Source organism: Schistocerca nitens, chromosome 6 (genome assembly GCF_023898315.1).
Source record: "Schistocerca nitens isolate TAMUIC-IGC-003100 chromosome 6, iqSchNite1.1, whole genome shotgun sequence".
NCBI classification, from domain to species: domain Eukaryota; kingdom Metazoa; phylum Arthropoda; class Insecta; order Orthoptera; family Acrididae; genus Schistocerca; species Schistocerca nitens.
The window spans coordinates 588,218,756-588,245,115 of NC_064619.1; the positions used below are offsets into that span (position 1 = coordinate 588,218,756).

Below are 26,360 nucleotides of genomic sequence, written 5' to 3' on the forward strand. Positions count from 1 at the left end.
CCAGAACACACCGTTGAGTGTCAGAACATGTAGTGTCGCAGTGTGTTACTTCGTGGCTGCAGATGTGGGACCCAATAACGAGATTTCCAGGCGATTCGATGTCGCCGGCCGGAGTGGCCGAGCGGTTCTAGGCGCTACAGTCTGGACCCGCGCGACCGCTACGGTAGCAGGTTCGAATCCTGCCTCGGGCATGGATGTGTGTGATGTCCTTAGGTTAGTTGGGTTTAAGTAGGGGACTGATGACCTCAGAAGTTAAGTCCCATAGTGCTCAGAGCCATTTGAACCATTTCATTCGATGTCGTACGCCTTCCCGGGCGGCGGCGGCAGTTAGCATCAGTAACGTCAATGAACTGCATGCACGTACTGACGTTTGCCGCGTCACAAGTATCCATCTGTTAGTAACGTTAGTTAAAAACTGGGGGGAGGGTGCGGGGGAGGAGGAAGGGGGGGGGGGAGGGATGCTTTGTCCACTGATATGTGCCTACTTTCTGTGTGTCTTGTAGTTTTCGTGCATCATATTCTGAAACCGTGGAGATACTTACAAATTATTGCAGAGGTGAAAAAATGGTACGTGACAGAAAATATCTCAGGAGCAACCAATGGCAGAACCGCAGATCCTTTGATTTGTAGTCGTAACAATTATCCTCACACAGAGGCACACCAAGGCAAGGCACTGATTTGTACTCTGGAGTGAGGTTAAAATCTCTGTTCAGCTTGTTTTTCACATTTTCCCGAAATAAGACGAAAACCGGGACTCTTAGGTCTCTGAATGTTCCCGATCACGATAGTGAACTACACGTATTTATAAGCGTATTTCCATGCATATCGTGCATAGTGGAGATATTTGTCAGCATGTGTCGTCTAAGAAATATGAACAGGAATTTGAGTCGTGTGTGTGCATCTCCGCACTTCGACAAAGCCGCGCTGGGTAGCCGTGCGGTCTTAGGCGCCTTGCCACGGTTCGCGCGGCTCCCCCCCCCCCCCCCCCTCTCCCCCCGTTGGAGGTTCTAGTCAAATGGTTCAAATGGCTCTGAGCACTATGGGACTCAACTGCTGTGGTCATCAGTCCCCTAGAACTTAGAACTACTTAAACTTAACTAACCTAAGGACATCACACACACCCATGCCCGAGGCAGGATTCGAACCTGCGACCGTAGCAACAGCGCGGCTCCGGACTGGAGCGCCTAGAACCGCACGGCCACCGCGGCCGGCTGGAGGTTCTAGTCCTCCCTCGTGTGTGTGTGTGTGTGTGTGTGTGTGTGTGTGTGTGTGTGTGTGTGTGTGTGTGTGTGTACACTTGTTTCTAGGATACAACAAGTGACCGCCGGTCCTAGGCTGCACGCCGCACCCCAGTAGGGTGTGATGGCGCAGGCTAGGCCAGTGGGGACTCGCGAGATGGTGCGCTCGCGTTGCGCCACATCCTGCCACTGTCGCAGAGTGATGCGGATGAATAATGCAGCCGGCCCCTGGCTTCCTCTGGCCGCTGCGATTAGCGGACCGTTATTCGACGCCGCTTCCGCGCGCGCCTGTGTGTGGGAAGGCCGAACACACTGGCGCCATAGCGCTGACCCTAACCGCTGCTCCTCGCAGTTTCCTTACAGCGCCAAGCCAATCTAAAAACACGTAAATTTCAACAACAACTTATTTCTCCCGTTTGCCGCCACTGGTCTCAAATCTTTTCCTTATTCTCTCCACATCGCTTAGACGTGGATGCCTTACATTGAGAAGGCATTACCACAACCGTTCTATGACCTCACGCTTTTTATTCTGTTTTCACCATTCCGATACATAAGGAAGCTCTGCTGAAAACATTCCCCTAAATAATCCATGCGCAGTCTCTCATTTCATACACTGAGGTGACAAAAGTCATGGGATACCTCCGCCGCGCGGGATTAGCAGAATAGTCTCAGGTGCTGCAGTCATAGACCGTGCGGCTGGTCCCGGCGGAGGTTCGAGTCCTCCCTCGGGCATGTGTGTGTGTGTTTGTCCCTAGGATAATTTAGGTTAAGTAGTGTGTAAGGTTAGGGACTGATGACCTTAGCAGTTAAGTCCCATAAGATTTCACACACATTTGAACATGGGACACCTCCCAATATCCTATCTGACCTCCTTTTGCCCGGGGTGGGGCAGTAGCTCAACGTGGCATGGACTCAGCAAGTCGTCGGAAGTTCCCTGCAGAGACATTGAGCCATGCAGTCTCAGTAGCCGATCGTAACTGAGAAAGTGTTGCCGGTGCAGGGTTTTGTGCACGAACTGGCCTCTCGACTATGTACCATAAATGTTCGATGGCATTCATGTCTGGCGATCTGGGTGCCCAAATCATTCGCCAGAATTGTCCAGAATGTTCTTCAAACAATTTTGGCCCGGTGACATGTTTGGGAACATGAAGACCATGAATAGCTGCAAATGGTCTCCAAGTAGCCGAACATAAATATTGGCCGTCAATGATCGCTTCAGTTGGACCAGAGAACGCAGTCCATTCCATGTAAACCCAGCCCACACCACTACTGAGCCCCCAGCAGTTTGCACACTGCGTTGTTGACAACGTGGGTCCATTGCCTCTTGGGGTCTGCGCCACACTCGAACCCTACCATCAGCTCTCACCAACAGAAATCGGGACTCATCCGACCAGGCCACGGTTTTCCAGACTTGTAGGGTCCAACCGATATGGTCTCGAGCCCAGGAGAGGAGCTGTAGATGATGCTGGTAGCAAAGGCACTCGCATCGGACTTTTCTTACCACAGCTCATTAACGACAAATTTCGCCGCACTATCGCTTACAGGTACGTTCGTCGTACGTCCCACATTGATTTCTGCGGTTATTTCACGCTTTGTTGCTTGTCTGTTAGCAATGAATTCCACGCAACGTCGCTGCTTTCTGTCACTCCGTGATGGCCGTCGGCCACTGCGTTGTACGTGATGAGAGGTAATGCCGGAAGTTTGGTAATCTCTTTACACTCTTGACACTATGGCTCTCAGAATATTGAACTGTCTAATGATTTCCGAAATGAATGTCCCAAGTGCCTAGCGCCAACTACTATTCCGTGTTCAAAGTCATAATCACGTCGGTAACATTTTCACACAAATCACCGAGTACAAATGACTGCTCCGCTAATGCACTGCCCTTTTATACCTTGTGTACTGGACACTCCCGTTATATGTATAAGTAAATATCTCTATACGGTCACTTGGCACCTCTGTGTATAGTACGTCCTATGTGCAATTAATGTGCACTGCGTTTGGGTAGACAGAGATTGCTAGATACCTCTTGCAACTTTCGCCTGGGATTTGTATGCCCATTCGGTCATCCTGATCTGATTTCTTTAAATCATTGTCTCTTCGCTAGAGACATCCTTTTCCCCCCTTATCGATATGAGTTAGTGTTCCATCTCTAATGATCTCGAACTCGACTGGGAGGTAAAATCTAGCTTAACTCGCCGTCTTGCGTTTGGAAAACGCAGTGTGTTGTGCAATAGGCCCCGGTTTCTCAACAGCAAAGAGATGTGTATATGGACTGTCGCTGACCATTACCGCTGCGATGTTCACCGTACCAAAACGAAAAGGACAGGCGCCAAATGTCCATCAAGTCATCACAAGAAAATACAATGTCGTTCTTTAACTGCAAAGCGTGTAAACATGTAAAAATTTCCTTTGGCTTAATTTAAGTAGTTGCTTGAAGTGCAGTTGGGAGGGGGGGGGGGGTCTTTTTTCGTAGGTCATAACAAGCGCCAGTCCTGTTGTGAGCCGCTGCTGAGCGATACGAATGACAGCCGTTGTTAGTCGAGCAGCGGTCATGTATCAAATAGTTTTATCTTGTGACTTCGGTTTTACATGACCATGGGAGCAGTTGTTTTTATTTTTTGTGACAATGATTTTATATTAGCTGGTCTGTCTCATATATTGTTATATCTAAATGTTTTATAAATGTTAATCTACATTCAGATCGGATGATGGCACCTTTAGTGTGTTGAAACCGGTTATCCAGTATACAGTATTTAAGCGATCTTGGCTTTTGAATTATTTCTGCAACAGAGGAATTGCCCCACTACGCACTATGTGTTTACCACAAATATTTGTGCAATACGTTAAATATATGTGGCATGTGCGTACGTGAGTAAAATCACGGGCAGGGAGGTCCTCTTAAACCTATGTATCGATTTCAGTCAAACGTGGTACACATTTTACTTACTACCTTTGGGGGATAAGATCCAGATGCCTCCTATTGGGGTAGGGATGATAAAGTGGAGAGAGGAAGGCTCAGGAGTGGATGGACTGACAGAGACGGGAAAGGAGGCGATGGACACATATAGGGGGAGGTGATTGACATAGAGAGGGGAGAGGAAGATGCGGACGGAGAAAGAAAAGAGAGGGTAGGGGGGGGGGAGAGAGAGAGAGAGAGAGAGAGAGAGAGAGAGAGAGAGAGAGAGGAGATGGTCTCATAGAAGAGTAGAAGAAATACACATCTGGCCAACACCGGATACTCAGCTATTATGTTATAAACAAATGAAGCATGTGATAGAAAGGCTAGGTAGGACTGCTGGGTACATAGTACTGACGAAGATCTACTTTAAACAAATCCACCAAAAAATCATTCAAAGGTTTCCAATTCTTATACCTATGTTGGGCATTATTTTTATTTTCCTTGTCTTCCAGCTTCTTCAATTTCTGTTTACGTCGGAGCGTTTTCTCTGTCCACCGGATGCGCGTCGTGTGTGTGTCTCGCATAAGCACACGGCTCGAATGAGATCTAGAGAGCGCCGCCAGAGATACGAGCTCCTTATTAAAACCGAAGTCGCGTCCCTGTTAGGAAGCCGTCGAGGAATGACTGATGGGGTCGAAAGGCTCCGCGACAGCTAGGAGAGTTCCCAGCGCGCGCGCCCGCCAAAGAAATCGCCGGGAAACAATTCCGAAAAAAGGAGGAAAAACGAGACACGCCGTTGGAGCACGTCAAGCAGCTGTCACGGGCGCCTGTCTGTACTGGGAAGGCTGGTCGTCAGGACGGCCAACCGAAGGGGGAAAAAATAGATACGTGAGCGGCGTAGCCGGACGTTCCGACGCAACGATTCGCACTAACGACTGTCTTAATCACGGCCGCAATGTAATGGCGGCGTTCTTCACTCGAGCCTCGGAAATGTCATCGGTGCAAGCGGACGTTGGCGTCGGCGCGCCGTCGTTTTTCGCAGCGGCGCGGTCCGACCGCTGTCCCGGAAACAGGACAGCCCATCGGCCCGACTAACGGCGGCCGATCGCTCACGGCTTCTGCCGGCCCTGCCACTTAGCGGCACCTCGCTACCTAATTGGCCGAAATATTCTTAACGGGTCTCGTGCAGTGTTGGCAGGCCTGTCGAAGGGGAAGTCCCCTGCGTGGCATCTTTCGTACACTGTTTCCTTCAGCTCCCATTAATGCGTGAGGATGCCGCTTATAATACCGGATAGAGAACGGTGCAAATGTACTCAATATACACTCCTCAAGCGCTGTGAAGTCATATCTACATTAGTCACTGTCCGTCCAGTACCTCTGGAAACTGGACAAGCAACAGCACGAATGCCTTCGTTACGTGAGAAGTGTCATACGTTGTAAGTCCTTTGTAGTAAATGAATCTGGTCATTTTGCCCTATGACCACTACATTAGAAATTCTCAGGCTGCTTTTGAACGAACACGATGTATTCAGAGGATATACAGCGGATTAAGCGAGAATCTGACTGTATGAACATCACTTTGAGCGCTTGAATGCTCCGTGCGTAGTTCCAAATGTGAAGCATGGGAGATGTTCTGTGATTGTATGGGGATCTTCTGGAGCGAAGAAAGTAGATCATCATGCTAGTCTCCAGACATGCCAAGACGTCTGGTTTGAGACTGATTGGGAAAGGATTTGTCTTGCAGCAAGGCAACAACCCGAGACATAAATTTCGCTTGTGTCAGAACTTCGTGAAATCTCTAGAGGTTCAGAAAATTTTGAAAAACATGGAATGGCTTCCTCAGTCCTGTGATTGTACCCAATCGAACTACTATGGGATGAGTTGTACAGAAGGATCTGAAAACGGGGAATCATGATTGGGGCAGATGTGTGGGAAGTCCTGCAGCAAGGATGGAGACTAATTCCAGCGGAAACGCAGGCAAAACTGACTCATCGCGTGCCGAGAGTATGCGAGGCAGTGATTAAAGCTAAGGGCGGCTATTTTAAGAAATCTAAACTTTAGTAGTTGTGTTTACCTCTGTGTTGTTGGAGCTTAATAAAGATTTAGAAAACAATAAAACGCACTATTGTAATGTATTTCCTTTCCATTGTCCTTTACAGCCACTTGGCGTTTCCCAACTTACTGAGGGTAGTGTGTGTAGCATTGTTTCCAAAACAAGTTTCCTGAGTGTGTCTGTTGCACGTTCATATGAACTATATCGAGCTGTTAAGAGCACAGTAGTGAATGTCTTAATTTCTATGTCTTCCGTCAAACCCAACTAAGGGTCTAAACACTTCGGCAGTGCCGTAGACCATTTGCAATAGGGTCTTTCTCCAACAGATGTACTGCACCTTCTCAAAATCCTCTAAAGATCTCTTACAAACGTCTCTCTACCAGTAATTTCACATGTTGGCTGCCCTTCGTAGTGTTATCGGGCGACTAACGTGGAGGAACGAGCTGTGGTCAATTTCGCGCAGAGTGCCGGAGGTAACGTAGGTCACTATCTTATCCAGAGGTAACCGAACCTGACACGAAATGTGAACAACCCTACCTTCCGTCTTACGCAGTTTTGTTTATCTTCTTTCTGTAAGATTTATCACCGCGTTCCTTGCGTCCTATACTTTGCGTTGCGTTTGGACAGAAGATAACATGTTATCAGCTGTTAAAGCTTCTATAATAAGCCGAAACGGATTTTCCTTGATATTTCAACATATTCCGATAGGCAGCTAAGTAGCTGTTTCTGCCAGCTACGTGGCGAAGAAAGGAACAACAACTCAAAAGTCTGTGAGATATCCCCGATATGCGTCTCTGTCTACTGCTGTCATGTGTTCAGACCTCACCTCCTGTTCTGTAGAAGTAAGTACACTGACAAGGGGAGGCCGCCAATTGTGAAATTCAGATTCGATTCATACTGCGCATAATAAAAGCTCACGGCCAGAGGTGTAATGTGGCAAAGCACCAAGATGCACTTCTCAGCCGTTGTCGAGAAAATCGACAGTTTAAAGAAACCGTTGCGGTGCAGCGGTAAGCGCTCGGGTTCGTAATCCTAAGGTCACCGGATCGAGTCTCGCGCCATGCAGTTTTTTTATAATTAGTTTTTTGTAATTAATATATATATATATATATATATATATATATATATATATATATATATATATATATTATTAATGAATTGGTTATGCATGTTTGTGAAGGCGGATCGCTCTCCAATTGTACTGCCTCCATTTTTCCGTTTGTTTAACAGGGTGTACCAAAGCTCTCCCGTCCGCACTGATTTTCGACGATGTTATAAATTGCGCTAGGGACCGCATCTATCTTTTTTCGAAGTTAGCAGGCAACTACGCTAGTTATGTGGCGGCTCGTTTCGGCCCATTCAACGTCTGTTCTTAAAGTGTAACGAGCGAGTAACGGAGTTTATATTTCATACCTTCCACAGCAAATTTATGTTCGTGGGGTCTCTATTCTAATTCGAACATTTGACTTACGCTATACGTATTCGTTTCGGAATATGGTTTTTGCGTCTTCCGTTAACTATACGTGGTTAACATTATGAAGACAATTAACAACAATTGTGAAATACAACTTTGTTTACGGAAAACATAATGGTGTTCGAAGTCGCCAGTTTTTCCACGACAAACGACTTTCGACAACTTATTATATGCATAATTGTTGCAACTGATTGCCGGGAATTATATATACGAGGGCTATTCCGAAAGTAAGGTCCGATAGGTCGCGAAATGGAAACCACGGTAAATATCAAAAATGTTTTATTTGCAACAGTTAGATACACCTTGCAGCTACTTATCTCCATAGTCGCCGACCCGACTTAGACGTGTATCGTAGCGTTGTACCAACTTTCCCATACCCTCGCTATAGAAGGCAGCCGCCAGTGCTCTCCGCCAATTCTCTACGCTGGCCTACGGCTCGTTGTCTTGTGCCGAAATGTTGTCTTCATAACCAGCGGTTCATGTGACCTGAGCTGAAACTCAGAGGGAGACAATTACGGGCTGTATTGTGGGTAATCTCACATTTCCATTTGAAAGCGATGCAGGAGCATCTTCATTGCCCCTGCAGAATGCGGCTGAGAATTGTCTTGAAGACGAAACAGCACGACAGTTATGTAATGTTAGCTGCATAGCTTCAGGGGAAATTTCTCACCAGGTCCCCGTACTTGGCGGCAGACACTATTTTCTAGACATCTTTACGCACTCACTGCGAGCTCAGAAATGAGAAGAGCGACGTGATGCTAACTGGGGTTATACTAGAGACACTACCCAACACATCTGTGCAAAGCTTTATCGGATTTTCATAGTCGTTTCCATTTCGTGACCGATCGGACCTTACTTTCGGAATAGCCCTCGTATATATATTTGAATTACAAAAAACAAATACTAAAAAAATGGTTGCATGGCCCGAGATTCGATCCGGCGACCTTAGGATTACGAACCCGAGCGCTTACCGCTGCACCACGACGCTGTAAAAAGTTACTAATCGTAGAGAGTATTTCACCGCAACGGTTTCTTTTAATTGTCGATTTTCTCGACAACGGCTGAGAAGTGCATCTTGGTGCTTTGCCACATTACACCTCTGGCCATGAGCTTTTATTATGCGCAGTATGAATCGTATCTGAATTTCACAATTGGCGGCCTCCCCTTGTGAGATGAAAAAAGTCAAGGGGTACCTCGTGATATCGCATCGGACTTCCGTAGAGCGGCAACTCGACGTGGCATGGACTCAATAAGTCGTTGATAGCCCCCTGCAGAAATATAAAGCCATACTGCCTCTATAGCTGTCCATTATGGCGGAAGTTTTGCCGGTGCAGGATTCTGCGCACAAACTGACCTGTCGATTATGTTCTATAAATGTTCGATGAGAATCATGCCAGGCGATGTTAACATAACCCGCAACAAGGGAGATTATGTCTGCTGAACGTGGTGGCCAAGTTGTTGGATACTCTCTATCGATCCATAAGTCCGGCAGAGTTTGCGGCCCAAGAGCGAAACATGGCGCGGATTCGCTGGTGTTATGAACAGCCATATCGTGGTATCCCGTAGACGCCTTGGGTAGCCCGCAGGATCGCATTGCTGCCAAGTATTATGTGACTATTTTGGCTGATCGGGTCCATCCTGTGGTACACTGTACAATGTTTGTTCACGTCTGGTATGCTGTGTCCCAAGACAACGGGGCACCTGTTCACCCAACTGGCGTCCAGGATTGGTTTTGTGAGCACGAGGATGAATTATCACATCTCTCGTGGCCACCACAATCACCAGATCTCAATATTATTGCATGCTCTGCTTTGTAGAGAAGAGAGCGTGATCGCTATCCATCATCGCTGCCAAAAGTTCCCCTATTTTGCGGGCGTAATGGTATAAGATTCTGTTGAAACAATACAGGAACTGTATTTATCAATTCCGACGCCACTAAAAGTTGTTTTGATGCCAAAGTCTTCCTTACAATGACCGTGCCGCAATGATAACACCGCTTCCCGTCAGATCACCGAAGTTAAGCGCTGTCGGGCTGGGCTAGCACTTGGATGGGTGACCATCCGGTCTGCCGAGCGCTGTTGGCAAGCGGGGTGCTCTCAGACCTTGCGAGGCAAACTGAGGAGCTACTTGATTGAGAAGCAGCAGCTCCGGTCCCGTAAACTGACATACGGCCGGAAGAGCGTTGTGCCGACTTCATGTCCCTCCATATTGGCATCCAGTGACGCCTGTGGGCTGAGGATGACACGGCGGCCGGTCGGTACCGTTGGGCCTTCCAAGGCCTGTTCAGACGGAGTTTAATTTTAGTTCAGTTTAATGTGTTGTGTTTCCTAATTTAATCCACCCCATTCGTCCTTTCAAATACATTTTTGTGATCAGGGGAGGGCTTTATGCTCACCTCGTACTTTAGAAGAAATTGAGAGGATGAATTCACAAGGTAAGGACAGTAATCGCTTTTTGTTGTAAGCCACAGCCCGCGCGCCTTGCGGGCGGGCCTTCGCAGAGAGCGTGTTGGTGACGCGGCGGGCGCCTTGTGTGTTGCAGAGCGTCGTGATGCTGATGTTCCGCGAGGAGAAGAGCCCCGAGGACGAGATCAAGGCGTGGCAGTTCTGGCACAGCCGCCAACACAGCGTCAAGCAGCGCATCCTCGACGCCGGTGAGTCGCAAGGTTGTCGCCGCCACGTCTCTTGTCTGACACCACTAACCTTACGATTATACTAACATAGCGGCCACTAACACTCCGCCCTCTCGGCTTTGCCCCACTGGAGCTAGAATTTTTTTTTTAAATTACTGAAATGGACACTAGTTACGTTGACATACCGTACTATCCAGGAAAGCCGCCTAGTAGCAATAGTTATGGCAGACAGACCAGTTGGAAGTGATCTTGTTGCTTCCATGACGCAGGATTGTTGGGACTTCAGTTGTAAATCATTTTTCTTTCCATCACCCAGGCCATATTATTAAAGGTATAAAACGAGTCACCCGGTCCCAGCTGCAGGTTGCCTATTTAACAGCTTCCAGGGGCAACAAAAAACTGATGTTCAGTGTTAAAAACACAAAATTCTGTCATCAACTCATTAAGAAGTATAAATGTACCGTAAAGGTTAAAGGCATAATAACTCAAGTATCAAAGTTAGAATCTGTGTATTTGACTTGAGACAGCTTGAGACAGAACACACGGCGTGCAAATTATCCAGACCATATTCATCCTGTATTTGACAGTGCAAGTACTTAGCTACTTACTGCAAACTTTACATATCATTTCCAACCTTTTCGAAACTCTCTCTCGCTGAGATCCGCCTACAAGATAGTAAAACGAAAAAAATATCATTAACTACATTTTCGCAGTTCGTGCAGTAGAACTTCAGCATCGAGTATGAAGTTTTAATTTATTACTTCTTTACTACTGACTCCGTTCACAACACACTTCGCAGACAGTATCCACATATGCCATTAAACGTAGCTACAAAATTTATCATAGTACGATACATACGTCAGGAGATAAGTCATTATAAACTTTGACATCCATCAGAAACTACATTATTTTCAACAATAAGGCTTATATATACTTAACGTCCAATATTATTTAACACGTTAATCCTTTTGCAATCAGGTGTTTTTTAAGGTGCAGGTTATTGATTTTCATACAAATCTTCCATTCACCGGGCTTTGTTGTTTACCTTACTTGCAGCTGATTTCGTAGCCTTTTATGTCTTCATCATTCCACTTTCAACCATCGAAATCCACCGGCAGGTATGTCTTGTCACTGTACCATACTATCACCTAAGGTAGCAAAAATACTTGAATGTTTACTGCTTTAGAGAACGCTGTGATACAGCAACAAAAGATACTGTATTTCGACAACTGATTATCTGAAAGTGAACTCATAAGTCTTCGAAATCGAATGCAGGTAAAGGAAAAAGGAAACAAACGCAGCTGAACGGAAAATTAATAGAGGCCGTGTGCTCCAAAACAGCTCTCAGCATCTCAATCAAGTGTTTATAGAAGTCCGGAGCCAAGCAGTCTTCACTGCTTCTCACAGCTCTTAGAAGTACGCTGCAAACTATCCGCACAGAAAACGAGACAATCGACGAAATTTTATCGATTTTCAATAACTCCCTTTAGAGGTATGCGCCTTTTTTTTTTCAGAACTCATTGGTACTCGAGAAAATCTTGATGCTCGTTGCTTGACTGGAGTTGAATTTGGGGGCCATTGGCTACGTGTTCAATCTGAAGTCTTCATAGCGCATTTACAGCCATTTGTGGACACAAAGTGTCTCGAGACAACCATCATTATCCTCCAGAAAAGTCCCATAATCCCAGTACAAGTAAATAATGTTCTAGTGTACGTGATGGTCGAGACTTCATTCTCTGTCAGACCGATCAAGTGTGCTGGTGGCGGTGGTAAGTTCCTATGGGACCAATGTCACATTATACAGGTGCACACTTAGTGCAAGTCGAAGGGTGGTGCAGGGTAAATTTTCCTACCACGGCTTTATCAGATAAAGAGGTAACCACGTGTTGTTTACAGTATGTGATCAGAAGTATTCGGACACCCCCATGTAATGCGGAATTGACCATTAGATGTCACGAGAGACCCACCCGTCACTGTTAAAGAGGCTCGAAGTATTGTGCTTTAAGCAGAGATGCGGTAACAAGAGAATGGTTCGGTCAAGAGTGCTCAGTGACTTCGAACGTGGACTCGTCATTGGATTTCACCTGAGTAACGGATCCGTCAGGGACATATCAACCCTCCTAAAGCTGCCAAAGGTCAGCTGTTGGTGATGTGACTGCGTAATGGAAAGAGAAGAAACAACCTCAGCCACACCAAGAGCAGCCTGACCCCATGTTAACTTCTTGCAGGGACAACAGAGCATTGTGGAGGCTGCTTGTAAAAAAAATCGCATGAAGTCAACGGAAGTAAAATGCTAGCAGCAGCCCGGCTAGCACATGACGTGCGTAGGCAGTTGAAAATAACTGGGTAGAATGATCGAGCAGTTTTTCGTAAGCCTTCACTCTTGTAGTCAGTGTAGGTGGTGCAGATAGCGATGCCAGTAAGTAGTGGATGACTGTAAACGAGTGATTTGGAATGATGAATTACCCCATACATGGTGGCAATCCGATGGAAGGGTTCGGGTTTGTTGAATGCCTGGAGCAATTTGCCAGCCATAATGTATAGTACCAACAGTCAAGTATTGGATGATGATTATGATGATGTTTGGTTTGTGGGGCGCTCAGTTGCGCGGTCATCAGCACCCATACAAATTCCCAGCCTGTACACAGTCCAATCTAGCCACTTCTACGAATAATGACGGAATAATGAGGACAACACAAACACCGGTCAGAGAAAAATCCCTAACCAGGCCGGGAATCGAATCCGGGACCCCGTGATCCAGAGGTAGCAACGCTAGCCATGCGGACTGGAATATTGGAGGAGACGATGCTACGGTATGGGAGTATTTTCCGCCGTTAGGGTAAGGCCCAGTTACTGCCTTTAAGAAGACGCTAAATGTGGAAGGATATGAACTCATTTTGAAGCATTGTTTACTGCATACAGTAGAGGAACAGTTCAAAGGTGATGATTGTGTCAGCATGACAATGCACCCTGTCATAACGCAGCATATTTGTGGACAGGAACATTCTTGAAATGGTCTAGCCGGCCCAGACTCCGACCTGAACCCAATGGAATGTCTTTGGGATGTGTCAGAACGTCGACTTCGTTCCAGACCCCACCGTCCAAATCCCAACCTTCTCTGGTTTCGACTCCTGGGAAAGAACGGGTTGCCATTCCTCCACAGACATTGACACTTCATTTAAAGTGTCCCCAACAGCCGTCATAAGGCGAAGGATGGAGACACCCCATATTAATGGCCACCAGATGTTTCCGGATAGTTTTTATTTGATAGTGTAATTTACGTCAGTACTCAAAGTCGTCTTATTGTGTGTGGCGTAGGGTATCCAAAACTTGTTTGGGATCATAGCACCCGCAGTTTCACTGCAACACGAACTTCGTCATTTTAAGGAGATATTTTGGGCAATATAGCCTTGTAGTATGCCTCAGAATTCTCAGAGTAATCTCCGGTATAATATAAATATCCACGTAAATGCAGTAACAGCGCGTAACTTTTACTGACTTGAAACACGTCAAGGCTTCTTATTCCCATCCGCCTAAATTTTATCTCCCTCAGACCGGCCACCTGACACACTCACATTGTTTGCGTCCTCTCATCCACGTTATCCATCAAAAAGACTTTCCGGGCCTGCCTCGGAGATGGAAGGCCGAGATATTCCCTTCCCTCGTGCCAGACAGCGGCGGAGCCGGCGGCTAATAAGAATGCAAAACAAAACAAGCGCCGGCCCGTGCACGGGCGGATGCTCCCACCTGGTCCGTTCCTGATGCGCTTTATAATGGATTTAATATGTGGCGTGTACACTCGTGATGGCCACGAAACAGATACCAATGTTGAGTGCCTCGTGCCGTAGCACACACTTTTTCTCGCTCCCTGGAGCCTTTCGGCGATGACACTGCCCGGTCGCATACACGCTGACGAATACGACGTGCAGTAAAAGGATGATAGCCCCCTTGTCGGATTATCGTCATCTTGCACGCACGACAGTGTACACGCAATTACGCGTGGCCAGGGAGCACAGCTCCTCCGTAATAATTGTGGGGGAATTACCGCGCGGAGGACCTCGATGTAACCTCGCACTGTGCTAATCAACCGTCACTTTGTTTTTGTAGCAGATCCTGTGACCTGAATTCGCCAACAAGAACGTGAGGGGAAACTTGAGGTCGGGCAAAGGAATAGTAGATGAAGATCGGCTTACTGGAGCGTGTCGTCGGATTGCCAGAGAACACAACTGCGCCTAGGATTGTGCGAACGATTTGTTTATCGAAGCTTCCTCTGCGAGTTGCCTCTGGCATTTTACTCACAGCCGCTTGGCGGGCAAAACGTACCCACAACGAAAATTAATATAAAGATCATTTTTCATGACCGACTTCCCTTACATTACCATTGCTACGGACAGGGAAGGTATTGATTGTCTTGCTCCTGCTGTACTTTACACACGACCAGAATCTGCTTGGATTATAGGCCAGATTTCGAGACATAATTTCGTCGATTTGTTCTCTATTGTCATTCTTTTTCAGTTCATGGTTATTTGTCATTGACACTTGTCAAACATTCACTATACCTAGTGACGGATGGTACCATAAACACGCACTGACGAAACTTCAAGGAAGTAACATGACAACTGAAACTACCTCGCAGATTAAGACTATGTGCGCGACCGGGATTCGAACCCGGGACCTTTGTTATTCCCCGTTAAATGCTATGCCGACTGAATTATCCAGACACGTATCAGGACCCACCGTCCTAATCTATCTGGAAAGTTTGAAATCAACGAACACTTCCCTGCAGAGGAAAATTCGTCCTGAAAACACTTATCCTAGGCTGTGACTAAACCATTTCTCTGCAATATCCATCCTTCCAGGAATGATAGTCCCGCAAGGTATGCAGGAGCTAGGGAAGTAGGAGCCTTGTACCAGCCGGCCGAACTCCCCTGAAGCGGATCCCAGCCAAATATTCCATAAGCACGATTCATTTCGTTTTAGGGTTGAACATAAAAATGGGGGATGATGGTATCGCCACCACCCACCCCATGGTGGCTTGTGGACTATAGAGTTGATGTAGGAGCACCTCTCCATACCGATTTCATCTCTTATTAAATTCCAGACATTATTTTGAATTCAAAAACAATTCTTTAATAAATTAAACTCCTTCCAATAGACTATAGAATTTGTACGAATTTTCCGCTGCCCTCCAGGCATCAAATGCGGAGATATCTCATTGATTTAGCCCACATATCTCGTTATCAAGTACGGCAAATTATTGCCACAGCGAAACTTCTGAAACGCGTGGCTCTCATTTTTCTACGAGCCTTAATCGTGTAACACTCTGGAATCTTCTGGCAAAGTGTTTCGTTCCTGAGTCTTCTAGGACTGACCGCAGAATCCTGCAGGTTTGCAACATTGCATTAACATCGAGTAGTTAGGATCTCCGTACTCCCATTATGCAAATAATAATGCTATTTCTTCCCACAAACACCTACACTATTTGATAGTCGTTAATGCTGAGGCCGTCGGGAAAGGCACATTAATCCCGTAGAGTTATGAAGCCACTTGCGTTCAATGAATAATGTTGCCTTGCAGCTGGAGAAAAAAACAAGTATGGAAAATAAACAAGTGTTTATAACTCTATCAAAAGAATTTCATGACGAGGCTATTGAAAAGTTGGCACAACGCTACGACAGATGTCTAAGTTCGAGCGGTGACTGTAGAGAAGTAGCTGGAAGGAGTAGGTAACTGTTTCAAATAGAAGTCCTGATTTTCACTGCCTATAATTCCCAACTTTCAGAACAGCCCTCGTATTGTAAATTACCAGAAATCAATAAAAAAAGTCAAGGATCAGCTGAGCTAGTATCAGTGATGCAGCGTAATTCTCCGATTCTCTTACAAATTACTAGCGTATGTGTAGGATGCTGGGTAGATAATGACTTAAATATGAACCACAATTCGAAACGCAAGTGCTATACGAACTTCCTGTGTATCGATAACATAACGCCGGCCGGAGTGGCCGAGCGGTTCTAGGCGCCACAGTCTGGACCCGCGCGACCGCTACGGTCGCAGGTTCGAATCCTGCCTCGGGCTTGGATGTGTGTAATGTCCTTTGGTTAGTTAGGTTTAAGGAGTTCTAAGTTCTAGGGGACTGATGACCTCAGAAGTTAAGTCCCATAAAGAAAAATAATGGAAAATGGATAAAATAACCAGACGCAACTCGGCCGACGAGATTCGATAAAACACGATGGCTGCAAGGGAATTCGAAAAGGGCTCTTGTCGTTGTATCGTTCAGTCACTTCTGAACGTTGTAGCAACAGAACTGCAACGAAGGATTGTAAAGCTTCGTTTACTGAGCTTCTTACTCTCTGGCGAAAGTGTAACTAATGATACGCCTCACGCAGGTAGCTGGAAAGAGCAGAAATAAGTCAGCTCTCGGGGCGACCGTGTGTGGGTAACTGCAGCGAAGACAGCGATATTTCGGGCCGATGACGTATCGGGTGTGAGCAGCGGAGAAGTGGCGCGGAACGGGTGATGGGCGGAGGCGGCAGTGGGAAGCGGTGAAAGCCCGCCGCCTGTGGGAAGACGGGGCGGCCGCCTCCCGGGGCGTAACTGAAACCTCTCCGCGGAGGCGGAGGAGGCGGCAGCAGCGGCGGCGGCGGCGGATACGGTTTCGCAGCAACCCTACACCACGCGCCGCGCCACCTCGGCGACAGAGGCGGCCAGCGCCTCCCGTGACCTGCATTCCGCCGCCGCCGCGGGCTCGTCTTACACCGGGATGTGATGTGATGTGATGTGATGTGATGATGTGCCGCCCGGCGAAAATCTGCCGAAGCGCTGCCGCCTGCGAGGTGCTCGGCGCACCTGCGGTAGGAACGGCGGTGGGGGGGTTGCGAACTGCGCCCCCAGAAACTGCGAACAGGCGCTACACACTACGTTGTTATGTACAGGTTGTAGCGAGGACAACCACAGCGAGGACGATTGTGGGTCGAATAAGGAATCATTGTGACATATTGTGGTATATTGTCGAAGATTTTGGAAAGAGCAGACCTGGTTGTTGTGAAACGCCTAGCTCCAAGTATGACGTGATCGGGGCATCTGGAGTGTGTATGCGTGTATGCGCCAAAGATTCATAGAACAGTGACAGAGGTGATATGCATGCATAGGCTTCCACGGTCATTGTGAATCTGGATAAAATCCTCTTTAGGGGTTAGGCTGTGTTATATAAAGTTAATAAGGTACGTACGGGGTGAATCAAACACCACGGAAAAACTCTCAGGGATGGTAGTACGGACGAAAAAAAGATAAAAAGTCTCGTAAACCTGAGCTCTAAAATGCATACCTTAAGAGCTAAAAACAAACCTCTGCATTCCACTTTAAAAATTGCATAGTCTTCAGTTCAGCTTCTAAACCCTTATCCATTCACAGCAGCCCGCATCTCGTGGTCGTGCGGTAGCGTTCTCGCTTCCCACGCCCGGGTTCCCGGGTTCGATTCCCGGCGGGGTCAGGGATTTTCTCTGCCTCGTGATGGCTGGGTGTTGTGTGCTGTCCTTAGGTTAGTTAGGTTTAAGTAGTTCTAAGTTCTAGGGGACTGATGACCATAGATGTTAAGTCCCATAGTGCTCAGAGCCATTTGAACCAACCATTCACAGCACAACACCCGCTACTGTATTCTGTTTACGCTCCCAGTACCCAGTTCAGAGTCTACACTTTCTTGCAACAACTTTAAAATCTATATCGTCCTCCCGCCCTTCGCTGCTGCCGATTCACTTATTCATTCCGTTTCATATCTTACCGTATTATTACCGCTAGGAATGAAACGATATGAGAGGCTGCAAAAGTTTACCATATTATCGAAACTTTCTCACACATTTGGATGTTTTGTCACCGTACGTCGTAAATAAATTCGTTTTTCTCGTTTCAGTCGTCCTGTCAACATGTATACACAATACGAAGGCCTCACACAGAGAACTGTGAAATATGCAAGGTGTTTGGCTATTATAAGGGGCAAGTAGAGGACAATGAAAGAAGCAAATACTAATAAACACAGATCAGGAAAGCAATGGTCTTCTATTACGGCGGAGTACATAAACAACTAATAAGAGAATCCCCGGGGATCCAGAGTGCAGATGTGCCTTCGAGGACACAAACATTACAACAAGCGTTGCACACAGTCACCGCAGACTTCAGCACGTCTCCGCGTCGATGCCCATACACGTTCAAAACGCAGTTTATCAGTACTTAGGTATCCGGAATAATGACACAATCGAACAAGGGCAGTCTATCACTTCGTAATTTACGCGTCACTTACGGTGTTTCGAAATAAACGTAACCTTAGACATCAACAGTCTTGTAACATACCGCTCGGGATAAAGCGACTCATTATGCCACGTAATAACAGCTTCTTTGGCGGGCGGATGAGCGAATAGACGGCAGCGCACTCTTTTGCTCTCGTAACAGGAAACTACTACTAAAGGTGGATGTGTCTGACAATGCCAGTGGCATAGGTTACATGAGGCAAGGTCAAACCACCGTATTAAATACTCATGTGGTATCCCTCGTCCCACTGCACCGTTCCCTTACAGCATTACAAGAAGGAGCCGAGGAGTACGGAATGCAGATAAATATAGGAAAGATAAAAGTGATAACAAAAAGCTAAAAGGAAACTGCAGTTAACATATTTTTAGACGGAAAGAAGATGGCGCAAGTTAAATCTCTTCTGTACCTGGGAAATTTTATGAATTGGAACGGAAGCTGTAGAGTAGAAAGTAGGAGGACGATTCTATCGGAAACAGCATTTGAAAAGGTGAGGCAATTACGTCTAGAACAATTTCAGTGAGGCTGAGGAAAAATACTAAATGTAATGTCTGTAGTGTAGTATTCTACAGGAGTAAGTCCTGGACAGTTGAAAAGAAAGGAGAGAGATATTTAGGAAGTTTTGAGATGTGGCTATGGAGAAGAATGTAGAAGGTGAAGTGGACTGGGAGACTTAGGACTGAAGAAGTAATGAAGAAAAGGGGGAGGAATGGATTATTTTAAGTGATCAGGAAGAGGAAAAAGTCTCGGCTGGGACATATACTACGTAGGAACTGTCGGTAGTAAACAGTTGTAGGAGAAACAGTGGAAATATGAGATGAAGAGGTAGGAAGAGAATTAGAATGATGGACGATATTGGAAGAGGACAACCTTGCAAACCGAAGGACGAAGATGCTCAGAACAGGACACGATGGAGAGCCTCCAATTGAAACACATCCTAAGGCAGATACTCTAAAGAAGAGAAGATTGGCATGCCCTCACTTGTACGTAAGTCGGACTGGGAAACCATTGGTATCCGGACCTACGTTTATCTGGATTAGTTGCTTGTTTCATCGTCTTCTACCCGCCCGTTTCGTTTGTACCTACAATAGTCAAACGCAGTGTATAGCACGGGTCGGTGTCGGATGTTACGGAAAACGTCCTAAGCTCAGAGCCCTCGAAGAGAAAGTTGACAGTAATTACTGCCGAGACCTCTGTAGGAAACGAAACTCGGGACGGAGGTCCTGCGCCACACGCAAGGCAGCTGAAGATTCAGGGTCTCGGCAGAGTGAGACATCGGGCGCCGCCACGGCCGTAAAGTAAAAGGCAGCGCCAGCTCACCGCTGCAGCTGAGAGGTAAAAAGCGGCGTATAAATATTAATAGCGGGCTGTGCGCGGACGACGTCCGAGAGTGACAGAAGCGGGCATACTGGCCGTCCGGCGCTTCTTCAATTACCGCGAGACGCGCCGCGGCCGATAATTTGATTCCAATCTCCCCGCTGGCTAATTACAGGTCGTACGCTAAGTGAGTGGGGGGACAATGCTCGCACCGCACCGCGCCGAATACAAACGATACGAATTTTTTTTTTTTTTCCCTACCACCAGTCTTGCGTCACTCTCCTCTTCCTCCTCCTAACCCCTTCGTCTTCCGTCCTCCATCTCCCCCATTCCATCTTCTCGCGCAGTGTACCTCCTCATCCTCGTTATTAAGGAGAGAGAGAGAAAAAAAAGAAGCAGAGGACGGCGCGCAATCTCCGTAGCCTGTGCTTAGCAGCGTACGTGCGCTGGAAGCTAATTTACAGTTTTTAATTGCCTCATTGTCTGATATTTTGTCTGTTTGCCAGACACGGGCGCCGAGCAAGGGAGCGCACGTTCACGCGCGCTTATGTTCAAACGATTCAGAGGTCTGTAAAGCAGAGGCACACCCACCGCGGACCACCAACGAGGTAGCCGCCATGGCTCGCACGGGAAGATCTGTGCCCAGCAACCGTTTCGCACGTAGGCAGTACACGAGATACACGAATTCACTTCTCGCAGGCGAGTGTTAGCACTTAGGTTAACATCCAACGTTCGTGCACAACAAAGTGGTACGATTCCTCACAATATCTATGCCTTGCGGAGAAGCAGAGACACTAGCGCATAGGTGTTGCCCAGATATTTCGTGGCTCTCAGTGGTCAATTTACTCTACGACTAGAGGCTCTCCTCATAAAGTTCAATTTAAATTGTGTGTATGTGTATGTGTGTCCTCTATATTTGTAGAAACTGATGGCACACGTCATTTGAAATGGTTGTGGCTGTCCGATGATGATGATGTTTGGTTTGTGGGCCGCTCAACTGCGCGGTCATCTGCGTCCGTACAAAGTCCCAATTTTTACACAGTCCATTTAATACACAGCCCAATCTAGCAACTGTCACGAATGGTGGTGGTAGTGATGATGATGATGATGATGATGATGATGATGATGATGATGATGATGACAAACACCCAGTCCTCGGGCAGAAAAAGTCCCCAACCCGGCCGGGAGTCGAACCCGGGACGCCGTGATGTAGAGGCGCCAACGCTGGCCACTAGACCATGAGCTGCGGACGAGGCTGTCTGATGACCACATAAATGGAAGATATAACAGAAACAAATATACCAATATATGATGAAAGGGTATTATATGGCACAATATACCAAACTATTGCTTCGAAATTCCAGCTCGGACAACGATGTTTAAGTTCCGGAGTTCCATTAAGTCATTTAAGGCGAATGGTGGAGTGGTTCCCATGACAAAGGGGCGTCAGGCTTCCTTCTCTATACTTATAGTGTCCTACCCTGGGCTTCTTCCGTAATTACCTCGTTCTGGATGAGACTTTAACTCCAAATTTCGTGTTTCTTTTCCTTACAGATTACACACCCGTACATTTTATTCCACTTTTTTTCTCTCTCTATACTGATAGCGTACCTCTCTAACACAGTTTCCATTTTCTGTATTACCATCTGTTACAATTAATAAAATTAGCGGACCTATCACGCTGTAGCTGTCACAGGCAGAACTGGAATTATTAAACGCTACTGATGGCGATATAAAAAAGAAGTAAGTTGGTAATAATGACGGGGAGAGGGAGTGTACCAGCTAATGTCTGATTGCACTCAGTAGTAATGATCCAAAACAGGTTGGCAACCACTGTTCTAGAACATAGGAACTCCTCCACTAGTTTCGATCTTCCTCGTCTGGTGTCTGTCCTTGGAGTCAGACGTGTATCATGCAGATCTGGATATTTATCTGATTGTAACTTAAACAATTTATATGGCTAAAGTGAATATACGCTCAGAGGGCATTAGGAAGCCGTTATGAATCACTGACTTTATACTGTGTTCACTCATGAATTTATTAAACAGGGAGAAATTGCTTTTCGAGCTATTCGTTGATAGTTATCACGGCCTATATGGTTACTCGTCATTGTTTCAATGCTTTACAAGCAAGTCAGTGGCGACATTTTGCGTGGGATGTGGTTTAAGCAGCTTCGAGAGAGAAACGCTGGCAACGGTAGCAGACTGCATTGTCGCATGTATTACGTGTAATTTGTGTCTGCGTAGTTGATCAAGGTCATTTATTTGATTTAATAACATTGCCAGTAACTTACAATTTTTACTCTCACGAAATATTTGCATATTTTCCAAGGATAAAGTTTTACTTCTGTTGTATACATCACCTTTAAACTGGAGCACAAAAAAAAAAATTCCTCCATCAGTGAGTCGCCGCATCTAGATACTTCGACCGTGGAGTACGTTCCCAGCTGCTGCGTCATTTCAGTCGCACAGTGAGATGCATCTGTTATCTGCACCGCAGCTGAAATGCGTCTGCAAGAAACCAAGGAATGGTAATGCTTCACTCTCGTTGCGTAGTTGTCTTAGCGTGGGAGGACATGTGTAACTTTTGAAACCCCTCGTAAAAATCCCAATAGGCACACACGCTCTCCAAAGAGAGGGCGAACGTAGCGGCCAGTTTGTACCACCCAGTTACGGACTGCTTCGTAACTTACTCGTTCGCCCGTCTTGTGGACTTCCAGCACCGGACCAGCGCGCCCGGTAGGATCACGAGAGTTTCGGCGGGCGCTCTCCGCCAGCGATGTTAACAGTTGCAGCAGCTACCACGCCGCGCGTAACACATGCGAGGGCCAATATGTGGTGCAGTGTAGGCCAGCCGCGGTGGCCGGCGTTAGCGCCGGGTCACTGCCCGCCACTGACCTTTAGACGCGGCACGGCGACGCGCACTCGGCTGGCGGAGCGCGAGAAAAAGAAGCCGAGGGGTGCGTCCAGATGAGATACAAAGGACGGAAAAACACCCCGCCCCGGCCCGCCCCGCTAACAGGGGCCTTAATTAAACCCGGTGCCGTCGTGGCGCTCGTTTTGCCCACCATCCACGCACCTTGTTTTTGGCCAACGTAACGAGGAGGGTCCGCCGAAGGGCGGGGACCACGCCCACGCACGGGGAACGCCCGCGACGCCAGGTGCTGCTCCTGCAGCTGATGCTTCGTGCGATCACTTGCACAGGTCTTGTCGACTTTTTATCTGGAGGGCGTACGCTGTAATCGTCTAGCTCTTGTCGAGAACTGCATCGCGTTGTTAACCACTCAACACTGTAGCTGCAATTGAAAATATCTTGTGTATCGCCTATCGCCTTTCGCGAGTTTCTTGTATTTATTTATTTGGCTAGTGTCTTGAAGAAGATTGTTAAGATAAACACCAGCAAAATTAAAGAAAGGAAAACCGTAATGGAATATACTCGAATTGAATCCCGCGATGCTGAAGGCACTAAAAGTAAATCGATCGAATAGTTTTCCTATTTGGGCAGTAAAATAATTGATCGTGGGCGAACTAGAGAGGATATAAAATAAGACTCTCAGTAGTAAGGAAAAGTCGAATGTAAATGTAAGTTTCTAAACGAAATCGTTCCGATTTAGGCTGTTAGCCATTATTTACTGCGACTTCAATTTCGACACTTCATTCGGAAGTCGTCAAACGTAATGCAAGTTGAAACTACAAACGCAACAGACAAACTTGTAACAACTTAAATCGGTATGATTTCATTTAAAAATTTCACCAAGGCTGTGGACCCAGTCATCATTAAACATAAATGTGTTTGCAAGTCTATTTTGAAGGCGTTTCTCCAGAGAGTTGCCTTGTACAGTAGTGAAACTTCAGCGATAAGTAGGAGACCTCTAGACAAGAATAGAATATAAGCTTTTGAAATGTGTCGCTGCAGAAGACTGCTGAAGATTAGATGAGTACAGCGAATAACTGACAAGGAGGTGCTGGGACAATAAGAAATTTGCCACATAACTTTACTAAATTTCAATCACCAATTTTCTCCTCCGATTGCGAAAACATTCTGTTGGCACCCAGCTACATAGGGATAAATGATCATCACTATAAAATAAGACAAATCAGGGCTCGCTCAGAAAAATTTAAGTGCTCGGTTTTCCTTCGTGCCTTTCGAGAGTGGAACGGTAGAGAGACAACTTGAAGGTGGTTCATTGAACCCTCTGCCAGGCACTTTATTGTGAATAGCAGAGTAATCACGTAGATGTAGGTGTAGATCGGTTGGTAGGACACATCCTGAGGCAACAAGAAAGTCAGTTTGGTGAAGTAGGGATAGTTTCGATACGAACACACAACTGTGGTGTGTAGAAATCTGCCTGTGCTAGTAGGAGACACCAACTGCATATTCGGCGCGATGGCAATTTACTCGCTAAATGAGTAATACTTGCAGAGTTAAATGCATTTTTCAGCTCTCGAATATTAAATTTCGTGCGTTATTTGCTGACCAATATTGACTGTACGGACAAACTGATGTAAGTTCTAAATAAATAAGATGGAAATGGTGCAAAATTTAGAGTGTCACTACAAGTAAACGCCACAAATCAACGTGCCTAATGTCCTTAATGTACTCCAATGCGGTGTCGATCTGCAAGTGTGGCAGGCAATTCAAGTCCTGATAGTGGAAGAGGGTGGTGTCGCAAAGTTCCCTATCGCCATATTGTCCACGAGAGCCCGAGGTATTTACCAAACATCTCCACAGAGTCTCAAGGAGTGATCACAAAATTCATCGTAGTTGTTTGTTGGATGGCGCACTTGATGAGAGCACACACACATTTGTAAAAGTTTCCCTCTCCCCTCCACCTTCTTCCCCCCCCCTTCCCACCCCACCCCCCTCCCACATACACACACTAGCCAACCAACAACATCACACGTGACTTCGTATACACATACGTGTTGGTTATTAGAGAAAGTGGTCGAGAAGACCTTCCCGGCCAGATGAGGTTGTTTTTCGGTCCAGGTTCGTGACCACCTTCCGAAACCGGCTGAGAGCAGCACGCCCGTCCCTGGCAGAGAAGACAATAGCGAGCAACGGCAGCACCGCCATTCATTAGCTGCCACGCCACGCCACGCCAGGTTCGGTGGCCGCTGCACCGGCCGTCTCCATTAGGATCATCCCGGTTGACCCCCACTCCATCAGGCCCTGACCGGTTCCACTCGCTCTCCAGACGGCGTGCGGCGCCGCCGAATCAGGTGCACCTCGGCTTCTCGGAAACCCGCACACTGCTCCAGCCACCGCCGACTGGTTTCATTGAGCCCAGGCCACGCTACGTAGCCCCTACTCGTACTCGGTTTGGTGCACTATTTGCCATACAAATTGCTGCGTACAGGTCCCAGGAATAACTTCGCAGGTTCTTTCGATTAAGGACGCTTTCCTGTGGAGCGTGTTGACATGTTGAAACTTACTTTGGGTACTACACCGAAGATCCAAAGAAACTGCCTAATATCGTGTAGCGCCCCCGCAAGTACGCAGAAGTGCCGTATGGACTCGACTAAGGTCTGAGGTAGAGCTGGAGGAAATTTACACCAGGAGTGCGGCTGGGCTGTCCATAAATCCGTAAGAGTGGAGATCTCTTCTGAACAGCACGTTGCAAGGCATCCCAGATAGACTCAAGCGGAAGTGTTTACTTTCTGAAGAGTGTTACTGGAGCCACTCTGCAGCAATTCTGGACGTGTGGTGTGTCGCATTGTCGTGATGGAAGTAAAAGTCGGAGGATGTCTACGTATTCGTGCACGTCCATTCGCTCGATACAATTTGAAACGAGACTCGTCTGACCAGGCAACATGTTTCCAGTCATCAACAGTCTAGTGTCGGTGTTGACGGGGCCAGCCGAGGCGTAAAGCTTTGTGTCTTGCAGTCATTAAGGATACACGAGTGGGCCTTCAGCTCCGAAAGCCCACAGCGATGATGTTTCGTTGAACCTTTCGCACGCTGACACTTGTTGATGGCTCAGGACTGAAATTTGCGGAAGGGTTGCACTTCTGTCACATTGAATGATTCCCTCAGTCGTCGTGGTCCCGTTCTTGCAGGACATTTTTCCGATCGCAGCGATGTCGGAGATTTGATTTTTTACCGGATTTCTGACATTCACAGTACACTCGCGAAATGGTCGTACGGAAAAATCCGCACTACATAGCTACTTCGGAGGTGCTGTGCCCCAACACTCGTGCACAGACCATAACACGACGTTCAGACGCACTCAAATCTTGATAACCTGTCATTGAATCAGCAGTAACCGATGTAACAACAGCGCCAGACACTTACTGTCTTATGTAGGCGTTGCCGACCGCAGCGCCGTATTCTGCCTACTTACATGTATCTGTATTTGAATACGCATGCCTTTACCAGTTTCCTTGGCGCTTCGGTGTAGAATGAGATTTCGAAGGTCTTGACATGGGTGTAAGCTTCAGACATCA

The 26,360-nt window shown here is 46.9% G+C and overlaps 1 protein-coding gene across 8 annotated transcripts in view; it reads left to right on the forward strand.

Moving 5' to 3' along the window:
- The window catches only part of LOC126262230 (protein grainyhead), a 333,250-nt gene that overhangs the window by 236,150 nt on the left and 70,740 nt on the right, over positions 1–26,360 (forward strand). For 6 of the 8 annotated variants that reach the window (XM_049958688.1, XM_049958685.1, XM_049958691.1 and 3 more), the window contains exon 6: positions 10,209–10,332. In XM_049958688.1, the coding sequence (XP_049814645.1) occupies positions 10,209–10,332 (124 nt within the window). The remainder of the gene's footprint in view (positions 1–10,208; positions 10,333–26,360) is intronic. The other 2 variants (XM_049958686.1, XM_049958687.1) reach the window with 1 other exon arrangement.